The 21,269-nt window shown below is 43.4% G+C and overlaps 1 protein-coding gene across 1 annotated transcript; it reads right to left on the reverse strand.

Annotated features, from left to right (window-relative positions):
- Positions 1–2,834: 2,834 nt before the first annotated feature.
- Positions 2,835–17,108, reverse strand: NPM1 (nucleophosmin 1). Its single transcript, XM_056516556.1, has 11 exons — positions 16,951–17,108; positions 11,018–11,100; positions 9,226–9,345; positions 8,851–8,944; positions 7,618–7,733; positions 7,440–7,540; positions 5,422–5,461; positions 4,306–4,395; positions 3,812–3,922; positions 3,141–3,215; positions 2,835–3,041 (listed from the first exon to the last, which is right to left on the reverse strand). The coding sequence occupies exons 1-11, from the start codon at positions 17,009–17,011 to the stop codon at positions 2,991–2,993; spliced, it is 942 nt and encodes a 313-aa protein (XP_056372531.1). The 5' UTR covers positions 17,012–17,108; the 3' UTR covers positions 2,835–2,990.
- Between the last annotated feature and the right edge of the window lie 4,161 nt (positions 17,109–21,269).

The following is a 21,269-nucleotide window of genomic DNA, read 5'->3' on the forward strand; positions in this document are numbered from 1 at the left end:
CTGCCCTGCCATACCATCTGTCCATGCATAGCCACTTTTTATCTTTTGAATATATCACACAGCATTGAAATGGAGGTGAGTGATCCGTGTCTTGCTTCATTTCTTCTTAAGGATGTACAATGCAGTGACCTTTTTAGTGAGAGCACCACCACTTGTATGCTAATGTGTACACATTAGCATACAAGTGGTAGTGCTCTCGCTAAAAAGGCCACTTTATGATAGTGGTAAATTTTCGTCAATACTTGCATCATTTCTTTAATTTAATGAAAACTGCTCAAAAAAATAAAGTAAACACTAAGATAACACATCCTAGATCTGAATGAATTAACTAATCGTATGAAATACTTTCGTCTTTACATAGTTTAATGTGCTGACAACTAAACCACACAAAAATTATTAATGGAAATCAAATTTATCAACCCATGGAGGTCTGGATATGGAGTCACACTAAATCAAAGTGGAAAACCACTACAGGCTGATCCAACTTTGATGTAATGTCCTTAAAACAAGTCAAAATGAGGCTCAGTAGTGTGTGGCCTCCACGTGCCTTTATGACCTCCCTACAACACCTGGGCAAGCTCCTGAAGGGATGTCCTCCCAGACCTGGACTAAAGCATCCGCAAAGACATGATGTCCCAGATGTGCTCAATCGGATTCAGGTCTGTGGAACGGGTAGGCCAGTCCATAGCATCAATGCCTTCCTCTTGTAGGAACTGCTGACACACTCCAGCCACATGAGGTCTAGCATTGTCTTGCATTAGGAGGAACCCAGGGCCAACAGCACCAGCATATGGTCTCACAAGGGGTCTGAGGATCTCATCTCGGTAGCTAATGGCAATCAGGTGACCCCTTGCAAGCACATGGAGGTCTGTGCAGCCCCCCAAAGAAATGCCACCCCATACCATTACTGACCCACCGCCAAACCGGCCATGCTGGAGGATGTTGCAGGCAGCAGAATGTTCTCCACAGCGTCTCCAGACTGTCACGTTTGTCACATGTGCTCAGTGTGAACCGGCTTTCATCTGTGACGAGCATAAGGTGACAGTGGCGAACTTGCCAATCTTAGGGGTGTCTGGTAAATGCCAAATGTCCTGCATAGTGATGAGCTGTGAGCACAACCCACACCTGTGGACGTCTGACCCTCATGGGGTATGTTTCTGACCGTTTGAGTGGACACATGCACATTTGTGGCCCGCTGGAGCAGGCCCGTCGCTACAGGACAGGCAAACCAAGCAATTGCTTGGGGCCCCGAGCTGGCCCGACGCCCCGAGCAGAGCCGGTGATTGACCGTCCTGTAGCGACGGGGCTATTCCCCCCCCATCACTATTAAGGACATCCCTGTGTCACGAAAGATGTTTCCGGGAAACAGGGATGCCACCGTTAACTCTTCGGCCCCGCGTTAAGTTTAAAAATGCAGGGGCCGCCGGGAGATATCGCCTGCCGGGACGTTAGTGACGTCCCGTGCGTGCGCTCATAGCAACAGAGGCGCAGAAGACCAGAGCATCGAGGAGGAGGATGATGTACGCTGGCCAGCTGGACGTCATCTTTGTTGTTCCGACCACTGCTTCTCCGGTCCCGGGAACTAATGCTATGGCTGGATCGGAGGAGTGGTGGTCGGAACACTGAAGTGGGGCAGTACACAGGCATACAGCCTCCAGCCATACACTGTATATGGCTGGAGGCTGTATGTCTGTGGGGAACACTGCCTACCTAATGTAGGGGGGGGGGGGGGGGAGGAACACTGCCAACCTATTGTGGGGGGGAACACAACCAACCTAATGTGCGGGGGGGGGGGGGGGGGGGTGGAACACTGCCAACCTAATGTGGGGGGAACACTGCCTACCTAATGTGGGGGGGGAGGGAGTATGCTGCACCTAATGTGGGGGCCTTGTATCGACGTTCGCTCACGCGAAAAAGCCTCAGCCTCCATCAAACAGATTTGCAGAGCGGCAACATTGTGATCTCCGCATACCTTCAACCATTATAAGTTGACTGTAACATCTTTCATAACACCTACCTTTTGGCCGAAGTTGCTGTTTATCTGGTATGTATGGTATGGTGGTGCTTTCATGATGAAGTGAAAAGATGGAATTACTTACCGATAATTCGTTTTTTCATGAGTTCATGACAGCACCCTTTAATTCCAGTCTTTCAATGTTGATAAATATTATAAATTTATTGTTTATGCTCTAGTTAATTTAAAACCAGAGGGGTTGATGGGGAGGGGCCTTTTTAACCTCTGTTTCCTGTTCCTATTAAAGCTACAGGGGACAATCTCATGGTGGTGCTGTAATGATGAACTCATGAAAAACAAATTATCGTTAAGTAATAATTCCATCTTTAATAGTACTTTGAAACAAGTGAGGGCCTTTATGTCCCACAAAAGACAAGCATTCAAAAAGATACAACAAAGACATACCTCAGCACTTCATCCAGAAAGCCAAATCAGGCAGAGGAAATCAGGAAGGGGATATGGGAGAAGGTAAATATGACTTGTTTTTACAACATAACAAGCAAAACAAATTATGCCTCAATATGGCTTTATAGATCACATTCCAAAACAAAAAGGGAAAATCTTTCCATTATATTTTTATATTCAGTTTTACTTCTGCTCAAGCTTGGACTGAGCTCACTAGTAAAAGCCTCTAAGCTAGGATGAGAACCTGAGATGAAACCTATGTCTGCTTCTAAATGGAGGGAGAATCTGGTCCCAACCCTCCACAGTTTGTGCACTCATAAGATCACAAGTGGCCATAAATTCGTTTCGAGGACATTTTCCTCCACTTTAGAATGGAATAAAATGAAATTCATCTCACATCACAAACCAAGGAAACTCAAGTAAAATAGTTTTATTTCATTTACATTGATGACCTGGCCAATAAATCACGACTTCTCTAGAAGAGTGAGGTGTACAAAACAGGATGAAGACATTCCAGACAGAAAAAAATGTTAACATAAAAATATAAAATAAGGAAGGGGAGAAATGTGAATTATTTTATATCTTTCAGGGTCTTTCTCCAATTCCAAAGTTCATCAATCATCTGCAACGAAAAAAAGCCAGGGCACATTATACATAAACAAGTCTTTATAAGCTGCTTGTTCAATTGATGTGACTTAAGGCATAACCCTCTGCTGCTTACCTTCTTATTCTCCGCTCTGAAACAATTCTTCACATAATTCGTAAACTTTGGCTCAGCTTTTGGAAGAGACACACCCTAAAAAGCACAAGTTTTAATCATCAAATCCTTACCAAGCTTTTATAAGCAAAGTAGAGTCTGGTAAATCTACAGTGCCTAGAGGACTTTGCACAGCCCTGGTACGTTGCACACAAAAATGCACATGTATGCTACAATTTACATAATTTAGGTAACATGTATTTTGGTAATATACATTGGTTAACAAATATGTATATTTTGGGTGAAAAACCCTGGCTTGTCCCTGCAGCTGTGTCTCTGCAGAGACAAAATGCAGGAAGTGTGGGCTGACACGCAGAGCTTTCTGCACTGAGGCTCAGACACTTCAAGCTCACACATCAGGATGACTAACAAGCCAGGAGCCTGCACAGAGCCCTGCTCGTCCCAATCTTACTTGCTGTATATGGTTGATCACAGCATACAGGTGAAACTCGTTTCAGCTGTATGTTCATTCCAGACTACAGCAACTTCTACAAATCATTTTTGGCAGAAAGCTTTATTCTAGGCTAACTTCCAGTTTGGCTAAAAAGAAAAATTTCATGTCCGATGTCTTCATTTCACATCAATTATACTTATCATTGTATGTCTATAGTACAGTAAGTGTATGAAGCACATACCTTGTCAAATGTAGCCTGCATTTTTTCCTTTATCTGTTCATAAGTAAGGGGTGTTTTGGGGGTCTTTGGAGTTTGTTGTTTGCCATCTTGTTTCCCTTTTTGTTCTGGTGTCTGAAAAAATTAAACCATTAAACTACAGAAACCCAGGTCAGCTGGAAAAAAAAACAGGCCTATATTAAATGAACCACCATTAAACTATACTAAAACAAATTTATTTACTTCCAGATTATAGATTTAGCATTATGTTGACAACTGTCCCAGTTAATTGTAAAGGGACTAAGCCAAGCTGTCTCCATGATTAGGAACCCAGTCAGCCAGGGACACTGTTGTACAGGGGGAATGGAAAGGTGAAAGGAAAGAAACCCACAGTGCTCCAATGCCTTTCTGCCTATCTGAGTGAGATCAGACTCAGATGGATATCCTAGCGATACCATAGAGATTGGAATACCCACAAAAAATAAAAATATATATATTTTTTTTTTTTTAAAACTTACTTTTGGTGGTTTGGCAGGAGTGGAAGGTTGAGAGGCCTTTCCATTGTGGCTGGACTTTTGAGCAGATTTCACTTTTGCTACTGGAGCAGGCTAGAAGATAAAATAAAAATGCCTCAACTGATCACATCCCAAAATTCAATTTTGATATTTATATAACCCTCCTGAATACTATTTAACCCCTTGATGCAGGACGTAAATGTATATCCTGGTGAGCTGGTACTTAACGCACCAGGACGTACATTTATGTCCTATGCATAACCGAGAGCATCGGAGCGATGCTCGAGTCATGCGTGGCAGGTTCCGGCAGCTGATAGCCAGGGACCCGCCCTTAATGGCAGACAGCCGCCATTAACCCCTCAGATGCCGTGATCAATACAGATCAATGCATCATTGCAGACACTAAAATGGATGATCGTATTGTCCCCAGTGCTGTCGCGGCGATCCGATCATCCAGCATGGCAGCCGAGGTCCCCTCACCTGCCTCTGCTCCCTTCCACGGGTCTTCTGCTCTGGTCTGCGATCGAGCAGACCAGAGCAGAAGATGACCGATAATACTGATCAGTGTTATGTCCTATGCATAGCACTGGACAGTATTTGCAATTTCCACTGCGTTTTAAACCTCAATAAACACAGGGATAAGAATAGTTAAAGGGGACAGATGGGAAGGGGGATCAGGGAAAGTTTAGATGATGACAGGTACTCTTTAAACAGTTTGCAATTTTTTAAAATTTTTTTTTAAGCGCAACAGTAATAGAAAAGTATGTTATCGTCTGTATCATTTTAATTGTATTGACCCAAAGAATGAACATGTAATTTTTAATTGTACGTTGTGAAAAAGAAATCTTCCAAAATTAGCAAAATTGCGGTTTTCTTTTTAATTTTCCCACACAAATAGGTTTTTTGGCTGCGCCATACATTTTATGGTAAAGTGAGTGATGGCATTACAACGGACAACTGGTCGTGCAAAAAACAAGCCCTCATACTATTCTGGATAAAAATATAAAAGTTATGATTTTTTTAAGGCAAGGAGGAAAAAACGAAAACGTAAAAATAAAGTTGTCCGAGTCCTTAAGGCCCAAATAAGGCTGAGTCTTTAAGGGGTTAAAGCTAACATACCTTTTTAACTGGCGTTTCTTCCTCCTCATCGTCGTCATCCCTTAAATCAAAATAAAAGTTACCTCAGCATGAAGGCAGATCCAAATAAGTGTCAAGTTGTCCATTTTTTTTTATTAATTACCACTTGTCTGGATTCTATCATCCATAAAGTAGGACACACCACAGGCTTAGACATAGTGTTTTAAAGCAGTTATCCAGGAAGAATTAGAATATAACCATTTCTTCCAAACACCGCTTCACAATCTTCTGGTGGCATTACAGCTTTACTTCATTCACTTCAATAGAACCAAGCTGCAATACCACATACATTGTGCAGTTTCTGGAATAAAGCAATTATGTTCTAATCCAGCTTAATTTTAAGGAAATTCAGGGACAAACGTCAAAAGCTTCAGTGGCCCAAGATTGAAGAGATTTATTGTTAAATCAGGTCCCTTTATAGCCGAGTGAACCATCTTGTGACAAAGTGCAAGTAGTTACTTCATCACATTAGCTTTTCAAGTTAATTTCACCAATTAGTTAGGTAGTTTCACCAAGCTTAGCAGTCCAAGTATAATAACCTAAACTACAGCATCATAGATGTTTACATGGCCACTGTCATCTGGAAAACCTTCATGTCCTAGCCACATGTCAGTTTGGTTTGGTGGAGTCTGAGTGTTCAGACAGCCAAAGATCAAGGCAACGAGCTGGTAGAAGTTTGCACTTCATTGCGTTCTCTCCCTTCATCATGTGATCAAGACACTAGCAAAGTCTATGGAGTGTCTATCACATGACAGCAGGAAGAACAGAGCGTGGCAGCACATACTTCTCCTGGCTCATTCTGATCAGTGGAGGTCTGAACAAAACTTTGGACGTCACTAGGACATGTCAGAAGTTTTTCCTAATGGCCGGTACTCCAAGTAGTAATTAATGCAAGCTTCCAGAAAGTGTACATGTATAAGGACTGCAGTGTTAAATTACCTTTATTTCAGGAGTACTACTTTGATACACCCTAAAGCTAATTCACACTACAAAATTTCCCCAAGGAGTGAGATTCCGAGGGACACAAGAGTTCACTAGGTTTCAGTAGTGAAACGCTCTGCCGGTGAAATTCTGTAGTGTGCAGCATAATCTCATTGACAGCAAAGACGACTCTGCTGCACCGGAATTTCCAAGTGGAACTACTTTAGTATAGGTGTAGTTAGGCTCACTCTCGACACAAATCTCATGTATATGTAAGAATTAGTCTGCTTCACTCCATGCAGTGTAAAGGGAATCTGCCAGCTCCGTAACAGGCAGAATGGCAGATACTGGCAGAGAAGAACTAGGGGAATACATTAAGAATAACTTTATAAGATTTGCTGATCATTTGTTATGGTAAGAGTGCATAAAACAGAGGGGAGGGAAGAGGCACTGCTGCAGCTCTGTACCACCAATTCGATTGATCAGCTGCTAACAAAAGGCACATTCTAACACAAGATAAGCAATAAGTATGGTTCATTTTATTCCCCTAGCACCTATCTGCTGGGTTCTCCAGAGCTGCACCTGGTATGAACCAGACAGTTTTTTTGGGGTCCATCTCTGTAGCAAAGTGCATTTTTTGGGCACTGCATTAATTTATTATCAGATTATGTATGAATCCAGCCACATTTTCTAAGGCTAATAATATCGGTTGTCATTTACCAGTGGTCTATGAAGAGCATTTAAGGTGCCTAAACGCCATCTAACCTTAGCCCGTAAATTTTTAAGTCACTAGCGAAGTGAAGCCAAGATGAGTACTACAGAAGTTGAACAGATGCCATGGTTAGCTTGTGCTTACATATTGCAGTACAAAAATCCAAGACAGTTACAGCTGCTATCTGGCTCAATTTACAATGGTTAGCCACTTACCCACAACTCTAAGCAGCAATACTGCATTGCATACGTTGTAAGTCACCCCACTTCAAACTGACAAGGTTTTATTGTAGAATTTACGCTACTCAAGTGTCTATTGAGACCAGACCGGGTAGATAAAACTAGACCCAATTTGACTCAAAACTTACTCATCGTCATCATCATCCTCGTCGTCATCCTCGTCGTCTTCATCATCATCATCGTCGTCATCATCCTCCTCCTCTTCTTCTTCTTCTAACTTTGCCTTTTTCTATGTAATTCAGCAAACTGGTGATTAGGATTTTTGCTAACAGGAATAGTGTAAATAGAAATTGAAAGTTACATTACCTGTGGAACCTTAGATGTGGAAGTAGCAGGTCTTTTTGCATTCTTTGTTTCGGTGCTTTCTTCCTCTTCATCCTCCTCCTCTTCCTCCTCATCTGATGAGCCCATGTCTTCTAAAGCTACATATAGACATATCCGAAACTTAAAACAAAGTACAACAGCATTTCCCTGTAGAGATCCTCATTGTCATTACACACCTGATAATGATTACCAGTTACAGCTTTGTAAAAGATGTAACATAGTTCATGAGGTTGAAAAAAAAAAAAAGTCCATCAAGTTCAACCTATACCCTAATGAGTCCCAACAGAGTTGATCCAGAGGAGGCAAAAATTCCTTCCTGACTCCAAATATTACAGAGTTTAGTATCATCTGCAAATATTGTTACTTTACTATACAACCCCTCTACAAGGCCATTAATAAATATGTTAAACAGAACAGGACCCAAGACGGACCCCTGTGGTACCCCACTAGTAACAGTCACCTAATCAGAATAAGTACCATTAATAACCACCCTCTGTTTCCTATCACTCAAACATTCAAGAATTGAAAAATACTCCAGGATGCAATCTTTTTTAATGCCCAGAATACCAGCATTAAAAAAGAAAGAAAAATGTAAAAAAAAATATGGACGTCTTTTCCCTTGTGCCTTTGGTGTGCTGCTCCCTGCCTTCGGCTGTGGTCTTGTTACTGCTTCTTTTAGTCTACTCCTTACACTGCAGCTCAGTTAATCGTCCATCACAGTACTGTCCTCAGCCGGCGAAAGCAGCTGAGCAGCAGCGTGACATATTGAGCCAAATCGGAAACAAAGGGAGGACCAAGGCTCTAAGTCACACAGTCATTCAGGATATCACTGACAGGCAGGAGCAGGATACCAGGGGCGGGGGGTGGTCTACGGGGGGAGCAGTAGGAGGCAAGTCCATTTTTTTTCTCCATGCTGGGAGTTGTAGTTTTGCAACAGCTGGAGGCACCCTGGTTGGGAAACACTGCTCTACGATATGCAAGCAAGGGTTATTGTGGTCAAGCATATGCTGTTTCATGACAAAAAGGTTACAGATGAAAACAAAGTGATGAGATCAATAGGTACACTATGGTGTGATTTAGGACTGTCATTCACTGGAAAGGGGTGGGATTACAGCCAGAGGAAAGGGACTAGGTAAGTATAGGCTGAAAATCTCATGACCGTTTCTGTGGCCTTTATGTTTACATAGGATTTTACTAGTTTATAATTCTACTTACCAACAAGATGCTGCCCACTAACATATACAGGACCAGATCCAGACTTTAACCGCAAAGTCACAGGTGGAGTAATTTCAAACCCACCAAGTGAAACCTAAAGAAAATAAATGTGTTACAATCTTATATGGAATTATACATTTTATTAAACATTTTCTGCCACTAGGTAATGATTAACATTTTTTGTGGGATCTGACAGGTACACTAAGGGCTGTGTGCAGCATGTATGCCAGAAGTGCTGCACATGATGAACTTATCCCCCATCCACAAGATGGTGGAAAATAATCAGCTCAGTGGATGGCCAACAGTGATCATAAAAAAAATTAAGCAAATTATGATCAACTCAAAACTTTAATACCAGATGCCTTTTATACTTACTGTGGGCTGTACAGATGGTCTCAGGGACGCAAGAGTGATCTTTAGCTGTTTTCCTTCATAGTTCATGCCTTCAGCTTCAACAATATGTAGTTCATCTTTAGCACCAGCACCTAAACTAACCTGAATAGCAAACCAAAGTAAGTTTAAAAAACATTTAAAGCAACTTAATCCAAATAAAAGCTAAATAGAAAAGTGTGCACAAGATGCGTATGTGTATAAGTGTCTAAACTTTCCAACAGGGGTATTAGAGATCACCAAATGTAAAAAATTATAGGCATTGAAAAGCTAATTTCCTAGAAACTATTTTATGTAAACAGCAGAAGTATGTCCCTACATTATTTGCACTGAAAAAGGAATCAGTCGAGTCTAATAAGATTCAAACATTTCTGACAAATCTGTAGAACAAAAACCTGACCAAGTATTCATGTAGCTCATATAGGAATGAGTGTAACAATAGAAACCTGCTATTTGGCTGTACAGGAGCTTGACAGTACTACCACAAATGAAACAACAACAGCTCCAATCAAACACCACAAAAAACAGTACATTATTAAATATAAATCATTATGTATAAAAAAAGGTACGTATTAGTGTAGTGACCACTAGCGCACAAAATCTAGCACTACAAACCGTAATCAAAAGACAGGGCAACAAGATTTTCCAACAAACTGTGGTGGCACGGTGAGAATTACACACCTTTGTTCTCAAGCCTCCTGTGAACAGTGATCTTCACCGTCACACCTCCTTCCTTATGCGGAGGAGAGGCATACTGCCAAATGGAGTTCCATGGAACGGGAGCACAGATATGGAATTGGCAAGTTTGCCTTAACCTGTTGGGTGCAGGCTTGTAGTGCAGGTGTTGAGCCAATGTTCAAATGCCAGAATTTCCGTGTGGAATTCTGCACGGAGATTCCGCAGCAGCAGAGTCCCATTGAATTCAATGGGATACTGCCATGCTGTTCACAGCAGAATTTCCGTGCAGGAAACATCTGGGGCAAAAATTCAAACCCCGGTGTCCACAGAGAATAGACATGTCTATTCTTTCATACACAACCACAACAGGCTATTCTTTCAGAAGACTTTGCATTGAATGCATTGCCATCTATGAGAAGGTACATTCCCAATTGGTCATAGTGACGGCATGTTATGCCAATGGTTTGCGTTAAGGGAAATTTCCTCATGGAGATTCTCTCTACCGACATTCCCTGTGTGAACATGGCTTAAGAGTACTTTCACACTGACGTGGAATTGACCACTTTATGGGAAACTACTAATGAAGTTTGTGAGGTTTGAAATGAGTGAAGAAAAAAATAGAATCAATTGTCATTACATTGTGTATGTCTGGTTATCTGGAGACACACATTAAACAGGTTTCTTTGGGCATTTTTGCGCAGGACAGACAGGACCTCCATACATTAGCTGTTTGCCAGAGCTGTAGCATTGCTATACATATAACTGAACATATAGTTCTGTACAATGTGTAGTAACTGTGCTGGTTTGCTGCAGCTCAACTCCCATTCTTTTCATTGGTGAAAAGCTAAATTACAATAAGCAGACAAAGGCACTACACAGAATACAGGCTGTCTACTTCTATCTTGTGTCTGCATGTGGGCACCACAGCACTGGCAAACAGGCAGTCTGGAATGGTGCCAAGTGTGACCTCCACTGCTCAGATTATGAGGGTAGGATATCAACCAACAAGTCTGAGAAAACCAGTTTAATGTAAACATTCTGCTATAGACCAGTTCGTTATAGGCCACATCACAAAGGTTGAAGACAATTCTTTACTTACCGTTCTCAGAGATAACTGGTGTTCACTTTCATCATCATCCAATTTAAATGTATATTCCTTTTTATCTGCCTTGAGTTCACACCCTACAAACAAAGCACAGGCAAGTGAAACAGCATTTCTACTAGAAAATATGGCAGTAAAGTAACCGTGTGCATGGAGATCATATCTACAAGCACCTGCAATGTGAGTCTTCCAGTGTACCTGTCAAACTTTATATAACGTAGATAATACCATGTATAATTGTCTGGTTAAGTGTGTATATTTTGTCCCTACAGCTATTGTGTGTCTGAAGGGTCCAAGAGGAAGGGCTCTGTGCGCCCCGTACTGTAACAGTATTCCATGTGTGGTCTCACTAGTGATTTGTACAGTGGTAGATTGTGAATGGAATCTGAAATCCCCTATACCTGCACTGACATTACAAATCTGTGAGGCTGAATCCACAGAAAAAACTGCAAAAAGAATGTGAACTGGACCAAGTGCCTGTTACAACCCGCCCACGGACAAGCAGTGACCGGTCACATGATGGTAGAATATGTGCAACCTAAAGTGGGCAACCAAGTAAAACTGCTCCCTAGTGGGCTACAGATTAAACAGATTTGTAAATTACTTCAATTAAAAAAATCTTAATCCTTCCAGTACTTATTAGCTGCTGAATACTACAGAGGTAATTATTTTCTTTTTGGAACACAGAGCTCTCTGCTGACATGACCACAGTGCTCTCTGCTGACATCTCTGTCCATTTTAAGAACTGTCCAGAGTAGGAGAAAATCCCCATAGCAAACATATGCTGCTCTGCACAGTTCCTAAAATGAACAGAGAGCACAGTGTTCCAAAAAGAAAATTTCCTCTGTAGTATTCAGCAGCTAATAAGTACTGGAAGGATTAAGATTTTTTTAGTAGAAGTAATTTACAAATCTCTTCATCGCACCAGTTAATTTAACCCCGTTTTTTGAATTTTCATTTTTTCCTCCTTACCTTTAAAAAATCATAACTTTAAATTTTGCACCTAAAAATCCATATGATGCTTACTTTTTGCGCCACCAATTCTACTTTGTAATGACGTCAGTCATTTTACCCAAAAATCTGTTAAAATGGGGAAAAAAAAAAATCATTGAGCGACAAAATTGAAAAAAATACGCCATTTTGTAACTTTTGGGGGCTTCCGTTTCTACGCAGTGCATTTTTCAGTAAAAATGACACCTTATCTTTATTCTGTAGGTTCATGATTAAAATGATACCCTACTTATATAGGTTTAATTTTGTCGTATTTCTGAAAAATATAACTACATGCAGGAAAATTTATATGTTTAAAATTGTCATCTTCTGACCCCTATAACTTCTTTTTCTGTGTACGTGCCGGTATGAGGGCTAATTTTTTGAGCCATGTTCTGAAGTTTTTACTGGTACAATTTTTTGTATTGATTGGACGTTTTGATCGCTTTTTATGTTGGACTTTTTTGCGCGTACGCCATTGACCGTGCGGTTTAACTAAATATATTTTTATAGTTCGGACATCTACGCACGCGGCGATACCACATGTTTATTTTTATTTACACAGTTTTTTATGGGAAAAGGGGGGCGATTCAAACTTTTATTAGGGAAGGGGGGTTAAAGTACCTTTGTTAACTTTTTTTGCAGTGTTATAGCTCCCATAGGGACCTATGACACTGCACACACTGATCTTTTACCCTGATCCATGCAAAGCTATAGCTTTGCATGGATCAGCAAGATAGGGGCTCGATTGCTCAAGCCTGTAGCTCAGGCTTGGAGCAATCAAACCCAGAGGGCATGTGACAGAGCAAAGTAAGGGGGTCTCCATCGCATCCTAGCTGATCTGGACATCACGATTTCTGCCCGACTGAGCTGCCGGGAAGAGTTTACTTTTACTTTCAGACACGGCGGTCAACTTTCATCGCCGCGTCTGAAGGGCTAATAGCGCACGGCACAACGATCGGTGCCGCGCGCTATTAGCCCAGGGTCCCGGCTATGACTAGCAGCCGGGACCGACCCGGTGTGATGCGGGGTCATGGCATGACCCCGTTTTAAACACTGGGACCGGGCTCAGGGCGTACAGGTACGCCCAGAGTCCTTAAGAGGATAAGTAAACAAAGAAATTCCAAATTGAAGATTTTTGGTCACATCAGATCCCAGAAAACAGGGATTGAAAAGTCACACACACAGTGGTATCTATCACTTCAGTGTACTGTGTAAATATGCAACTCCCAAAAGCTGTAAAACTGCAGTTTCAACTTCCTACCACAAATATTTTGGTTGAGCAGTACATTTTATGATAAAATGAGGTGTCCTTATAAAGTATAGCTGGTCAAATGAAAAACAAGGCCTCATATGGTCTGGATAGAAAAATAAAGTTATGGCTCTCCTTAAAGGCAGGAAGGAAAAAACACAGTATGGCACAGATTCCTATTAAAACTGAAAACCTTTGGCAGAAGACTACACAGCCCCGTGCCAATATCTAAAATTCCGCTGCGTGAACTTGCCCTAACAGATGCGCTCCAAACAACTAATCCACAGGATACAAGTGTTCTACACATCTCAAAATTCAGACAATATAGTTCCTACACCTGTTTGAATGGACTTGCGGTCAGGCATGGGCACTGCACCAATCAGACTGATAGCGGAAGGGTTTTAGTTTGCTACCTCCATAGGCAGCACTACATCTACCAAACTGATGCTCAATTTAGATGGGAGCACATGGGGCACTATTCTCAAGACTGACTGTCCTAGTATTGATGCATTTATCTGACCAGTGAAAAGGTGCTAAGGAGTTAAAAAGGAAAACCACTTCCTGGGTACCGATTCTCTTCGGCTTCTTTCACACTATGAGCATTCATCCTTATTAAATGTCCGTTTTCTGTGTGAAAACGGATGTATAATAACGGATGGAATAACGGGTGCTAACGGATGACTAAAATATTCATCCGTTAAGAAACGTTCTAACATCCGTCATTTATGTCCATAACACCTCTGCCTACAGTCTCCCACAGCCGGGACTACTACTCCCATTATGGAACAGACTTCTTTCCATGATGGGAGTAGGAATTCACTGGCTGTGGTAGTCTGCAGACAGCTGGGGAGGCTACATTAGTGGTTGTACTACTACCACCCCCATCATGGAACAGTCTGTTCTATGATGGGGTTGTAGTTCAGGGGCTGAGGGATTGATCGCACCGAGTCTCACTTCGGAGACCCGATGTGATCAAAAGATATTAAGCAGGGGAGCAACTTTCATTTCTAAAACCCCCGCAGGGAGCCCTGAATGGCCGGTACTGAGAAGCCAATCAGAGATCCAAGCGGAAGATTTAAAAATGAAAATTGTGAGGGGCCATATGTATATTAAAACCACTGTTGGGGGTGCGCGCAAGATGTATAGCGCTGTATATATGACCTCCGCCAGTGCATTTATAAATATATATCCCCGCCGGCGCATTAATAAATGTATACCCACCTGCCAGCGCAAGTAACCCCCCGCAGCGCATGTATAATGTACTGTTGCAGGCTGCCATCTATATACATATGCTGGCGCTGCGCTATGAATGAAAGGTATATTAAAATTAACAGCACATATAGTGCCGGCAACCGGCACTATGCGCCGCTAATAGAAATACCTTTCATTCATAGCACAGACCGGCATCTGTATATAGATGGCAGCCTGCAACAGTACATTATACATGCGCTGCAGGGGGTTACTTGCGCTGGCGGGGGTGTACATTTATTAATGCGCTGGCGGGGGTGTACATTTATCAATGCGCCGGCGGGGGTGTACATTTATCAATGCGCCGGCAGGAGATTTATATTCATAAATGCGCTGTCGGGAGTAATCTCTTTATTAATGTGCTGTGGGGGGCTAGATATATAGGCTATGTCTCCCCCCCCTGCAGCGCCATATATCTTGCCCCAGCGCTTTTAATATACACAAGGCCCCTGCAACTCACAATTTTCATTTTTAAATCTTCCGCTGGGAGCCCTGATTGGCTCCTTGGTACCGGCCATTAAGGGGTCCCCGCAGGGGATTTAAAAATGAGAGTTAAAAAACACTGATAAATCGCAGGGTTACGGACTATGACACCTGCTCCCCTGCCCGGTGCGATCAATCCCTCAGCCCCTGTACTACAACCCCCATCATGGAACAGACTGTTCCATGATGTGGGTAGTAGTACAAACATGGGTAGTAGTACAAACACCCCAGCTGTCTGCAGACTCCAGAAGCCGGGAAATTACTACTCCCATCATGGAATCAAGTCTGTTCCATGATGGGAGTAGTAGTCCCTAAGCACTGCAGGAGTGAGTCTGCTGATGTCACCTCTTCTGAGCATGCTCAGAAGTAATAACGGATATTATTATTATTATTAACAGCCGTTAATTTACCCGTTTCTTGTGACGGAAGAAAAATGAGTGCACGTGCTGTTTTTTCTTCCGTCACAAATAATGTCAGTTATTCATTACGGGCTATAACTGATAATCAAAGAAACCCATAGACTTGAATGGAATTTTGCAACGGACGTTTAACATCTGTTATTAAGGCTCAATTAACGGATGAATTTTATAGTGTGAAAGGGGCCTTAACCTGGGAAAACTTAAAGTACTAAAGCTGCTCTCATGTTCCCATGTGACAGTAAGCTGGCAATATTTACACCAGTATGGTCTACAGCAGGAGTGGGGAAGGTCTATAAAAGTTTTGTCTAGTCCGCCAGTGGTTTCCAACCAGAGACTGCAGTTTGCAACAGGAAATGCAAGGCTGTTAAGTCTATAGGCCATAGGCAGCATCATGCCTGCAGCCACTAGACTAAAGACAGTTCTCTCCCTCTGGGCTGTGCACAATTAAAGGATAAGTATCGTGACGAAAAACTTCTCCCCTAGCCAAAAGAATAGGTGATAAGTTTTAGATCGCAGGGGTACGAGTGCTGAGGCCGCCCGCTATCTCTTGTTTGGAGCTCAGGTTCTACAGCACAGGAACACATCACGACCCCCGCCCAAATCAGAGGCCACCACATCCCCTCCATGAAGCCCTATGGGAGAACCGTTCAGCAATCTTCGGCTCTCCCATAGAGCTTTGTGGAGGGGGGCATGGTGGCCTCTGCTTCGGGCAGTGGTTGTGACGCGCTCCTGTGCTGTAGAATCGGGGGCGCCAAACAGGCTTGGACCCCCATAATTAAAACGTAGGGGATATGTATTACTTTACGATACTTACCCTTTAAGTCACCATGCAAGTCCAAAATGGACTTGTAGGAAGAAACTACCTGCGCCTATAAGCTGGAGAAGGTGGTGCTGACTGCATAGGAGTATAGTTTAGTGGGGGGTGTCCAGAGCAGTTCTATATACAGTAGGGCAAACTACCCTCAGGGGAGGTCCCACCTATGGGGGGGGGGGGGCGCACAATTAGAGGTTTAGCTGCTAATTTTATGAATTGCATAAATAACCTTACACACGTGTGGAGTTTCCCACCTTCTATAGTGATCTCCTAATACAGCTACATAGACAGTGAAGACAATGGAGTACAAGCCACCCCCCATCCATTACTGGTGAACACGACCACCTGCTCTAGATTCTTAGCTTCATCAAATGGCCCTAAAGAAAAAGCCCTAGAAAAAAAGCGCATACATGGCCTGAACACTATTCACATTTGATGACTGAGGACCGGTCTACAGTCCAGCCCTCTACCCGGCTAATAACACGTGGAAGACGCATGGCGCCCAACCAGGTCACGTGAGCGGCCACTTGCCGCAGCCGCCCATGAACCCCTTGGTCTCTGCTCGCAGCCCCTCCGCTATAGCTTTAAACCCAAATACAGCCCCAATATAAGCCTCGGCCGACAGCGCCAACCATGTGTGCAGCCACAAACTACGCTATCTATAGGCGGCCATGATACGTGTAGAGTCGAAGCTAAAAGCATGATAAGGAGAGAGGATATATACCGAAAAGGAAGTTCTGTGGGCGCAGAGGAGCCATGTTGTCCATATCCATGCTGTCTTCCATTCCTCAAGGCTGCAAAGGCTCCGCTCTCCAGTAAACTACAATGGACGGTCTAGTGAGGGCAGGCGCAGGGAGGGCAGCGCTTTATATTCACAGCACAGATCTCGCGATATTTGGGACGGGAAAGGAGGCGGTGTTTGGGTACCGTGCAGTAAGATGCGCCGTGATTGGTTGTGCGTTTCTTTGTACAGCTCGTGGCGTTTGATTTTTTTTTTTTCCCCTAGGGCTGTGGGGGACAATGAAACCCCAGCGCCATTGTAGCTGTAATGATGAGTAATGCACCGTGTGTATCGGAGGCAGAATGGGAGTTACGATAAATGTGCGGCTGTACCCCTATGTCATTCAATAAGAGACAGCTAAAAGATGGATTCCTAAAGCAGCGGTTTGTCCAGTGCCTCCAGCTGTTAAAAAACTTCAATTCCCAGCATGCCCGGACAGCCGTAAACTGGAAGTTGTAGTTTTGCAACATCTTGAGGCACACTGCGTGGGAAACCCTGTTCTAGAGGCTCTTAGGAGCTCCGTCCATTATTACAGCCTCTGGCCCAGCTATACTAATTCATACTACACATCCTCCACATCAATACTGCTTGGGCTCTGTTCACATTGGGGGAGATTTTTTAAAACCGGGGCAGAGCAAAAGTGGTTTAGTCTTAGTAAACGATCCGATTTCTTCTTTTTTTAAAAGGCCTCTGAAAGCTGCAATCTTGGACGAACATAGTCTAATTTGACCACGTTTTGTTTATACAGGTGAAACTCGAAAAATTTGAATATCATGCAAAGTTAATTTCTTTCAGTAATGCAACTTAAAGGGGTTGTGCGCTGCCCTGCAGTTCGGAGCTCCGCTCACAGCGTCCGGAAGTTCATTACTCCGAACGCGGTGTGCGGGCTTCCGTGTTCGCGGTGGGCGTGACGTCACACCCGGCCCCTTCGTGAGGTCTCGCCCGCCCCCTCGTGATGTCACGCCCTCCCCCTCTACCAAAGTTTATGTTAGAGGGGTCGGGCCCCCTTCCCATAGACTTTCGTTGAGGGGGCGGGCGAGACGTCACGAAGGGGCCGGGCGTGACGTCAGGCCCGCCGGCCACGAACACGGAAGCTCGCACACAGCGTTCGGAGTAATGAACTTCCGGACGCTGTGAGCGGAGCTCCGAACTGCAGGGCAGCGCACAACCCCTTTAAAAGGTAAAAGTAATATATGAGAGACTCATTACATTCAAAGCAAGATAGTTCAACCCGTGATTTGTCATAATTGTGGTGATTATGGCTTACAGCTCATGAAAACCCCAAATCCCCAATATATGATATGATTTAGGGAGCCATGTCATCTGCTGTTGTTGGTCCACTGTGCTTCATTAAAGGGGTACTCTGTCCCTGAGACATCTTATCCCCTATCCAAAGGATGGGGGATAAGATGCCTCACTGCAGGGGTCCTGCCGCTGGGGGCCCCTGCAATCTTGTATTCGCCACCCACTTGTTTGAGCTGCACGCCACGGTGCCAGCTCGGAAACAGCCGGATGGCAACCACGGGGCCCGAGTATCGTGACGTCACGACTCCGCTCCCGTGTGATGGCCGTCACACCCCTCAAACAGGTGGGTGGCGAATACAAGATCACGGGGGTCCCAAGCGGCGGGACCCCCGCGGTGAAATATCTTATCCCCTATCCTTTGGCTATGGGATAATATGTCTCAGGGACCCCTTTAATGAAGCACAGTGGATTAACACCAGCAGATGACATGACCAGGAGATTTTGGAGCACTTCATGCTTCCTTTCCTTTTAAGTTGCATTACTGAAATACAATGGACTTTTGCACAATATTCCAATTTTTTGAGTTTCACCTGTATACACACAGACATACACACATACAGTACAGACCAAAAGTTTGGACACACATCATTCAAAGAGTTTTCTTTATTTTCATGACTATTAAAATTGTAGATTCACACTATAGGCATCAAAAGTATGAATTAGCACATGTGGAATTATAGACATAACAAAAAAGTGTGAAACAACTGAAAATATGTCATATTCTAGGTTCTTCAAAGTAGCCACCTTTTGCTTTGATTATTGCTTTGCACACTCTTGGCATTCTCTTGATGAGCTTTAAGAGGTAGTCACCTGAAATGGTCTTCCAACAGTCTTGAAGAAGTTCCCAGAGATGCTTAGCACTTGTTGGCCCTTTTGCCTTCATTGGGTTCAGGTCTGGTGACTGTGGAGGCCAGGTCATCTGGCACAGCCCCCCATCACTCTTCTTCTTGGTCAAATAGCCCTTACACAGCCTGGAGGTGTGTTTAGGGTGATTGTCCTGTTGAAAAATAAATGATGGTCCAACTAAACGCACAACTGATAGAATAGCATGCCGCTGCAAGATGCTGTGGTAGACATGCTGGTTCAGTATGCCTTCAATTTTGAATAAATCCCAAACAGTGTCACCAGCAAAGCAACCCCACATCATCACACCTCCTCTTCCATGCTTCACGGTGGGTACCAGGCATGTAGAGTCCATGCGTTCACCTTTTCTGCGTCCCACAAAGACACGGTGGTTGGAACCAAAGATCTCAAATTTGGACTCATCAGACCAAAGCACAGATTTCCACTGGTCTAATTTCCATTCCTTGTGTTCTTTAGCCCAAACAAGTCTCTTCTGTTTGTTGCCTGTCCTTAGCAGTGGTTTCCTAGCAGATATTCTACCATGAAGAACAAAACAACGTAGTCTCAAGGTGATAACAGGTGCTCAACCCCAAGTGCAATTATGCACACATACAATGGGGTAGAGGACCCGCACCTATGGACAAAAGTGGGGTTTCTACCATGAAGGCCTGATTCACACAGTCTCCTCTTAACAGTTGTTCTAGAGATGTGTCTGCTGCTAGAATTCTGTGTGGCATTGACCTGGTCTCTAATCTGAGCTGCTGTTAACCTGTGATTTCTGAGGCTGGTGACTCGGATGAATTTATTGTGATAGCCTGGGGGTGTAGGGTATATGGGGTGTAGCTGTGCGGCAATTAAAGGGTGTCTGATTAACCCTTTCTATTCATGACGCCAGGGTGAGGGCTCCTCTGCAATGCTTGTCCTACCGCCTCCCTTCCCAAGAGCGATAGAGAGGTATGGTATAATTGAATGTCCCCAACCAGATAGTTTTACTGAATATTTTATGCAAGCTTCATAACCGGAACAGTCTCTATACAGGCAAAGTCTTTTAGAGATTGACAGTGGTTGGGACCTTAAGCGTTTTAGAGTCCTTAGACTGATATGCGCTGTTCCGCTGGATTTAGGGGATTTACTTGAGGTCCAGCAGTCACGATAGCTTTAGCGGGGATTTAGTTTAGGACTCACGGTTTGATTGAGGCTGAGGCCGGCAGGCTTCTGGCCTAACTTGTCTTTGAAAATTGATCCATCCTGATAGTCCGGCATCCACGAGAGCAGCAACCCAAGAGAGCGATCATTGGCTACAGCTCCCTTATATGGGCAGGGGCTGGACTTAAGCTGATTGGGCCAGTACTTCTGTCAATCATCTTTACAAAGGGTTATGGGTAAACATGTGACCCAAGGACCTCCAAAGGTCCTCCAACATACCATAGAGGAATTAACATAGTCACATGACCGAAGGTCCTGCGACGCTACAAAGGTAAGTATACTGATATGCATCATATTAAATATACCCATTATTAAATATGTACACATAAACATTATAAAATTAGAGAAGGAGGAGGCGACTAGGGGCTGTCCCACCTGGGGGACCCTACTTGAACGTAGTAACTCTGACATTGGGGACAACCATACAAGGTACGGTATGCAATACGGTATCGGGACACCACATTATCCTCCGCAGCAGAGGTGACTCTTGGTCTTCCTTTCCTGGGGCGGTCCACATGTGAGCCAGTTTCTTTGTAGCTCTTGATGGTTTCTGTGACTGCACTTGGGGACACTTTCCACCTAGAATATGACATATTTTCAGTTGTTTCACACTTTTTGTTATGTCTATAATTCCACATGTGTTAATTCATAGTTTTGATGCCTTGAGTGTGAATCTACAATTTTCATGGTCATGAAAATAAAGAAAACTCTTTGAGTGAGGTGTGTCCAAACTTTTGGTCTGTACTGTATATATATATATATATATATATATATATATATATATATATATATATATATATTTATTGTGATAAGGGGGCAAGGAAAGGGTGTATTTCCTTTGCTCACCCTGAAGTATCTCTCACCTGCTTCTTAAGTAATGAGGCAGCAGGGAAGGGAGGTGTATATAA

Source organism: Hyla sarda, chromosome 4, assembly GCF_029499605.1.
Source record: "Hyla sarda isolate aHylSar1 chromosome 4, aHylSar1.hap1, whole genome shotgun sequence".
In the NCBI taxonomy this organism is placed as follows: domain Eukaryota; kingdom Metazoa; phylum Chordata; class Amphibia; order Anura; family Hylidae; genus Hyla; species Hyla sarda.

Excerpts from the sequence above, each read along its gene's own strand:
- NPM1 (XM_056516556.1), bottom strand. The coding sequence starts at position 17,011 with ATGGAAGACAGCATGGATATGGACAACATGGCTCCTCTGCGCCCACAG. Across the intron at positions 7,541-7,617 it reads CCACATCTAAGGTTCCACAG|AAAAAGGCAAAGTTAGAAGA; the intron begins GTAATGTAACTT and ends TGAATTACATAG. Across the intron at positions 3,923-4,305 it reads CTCCTGCCAAACCACCAAAA|ACACCAGAACAAAAAGGGAA; the intron begins GTAAGTTTTAAA and ends TAATTTTTTCAG.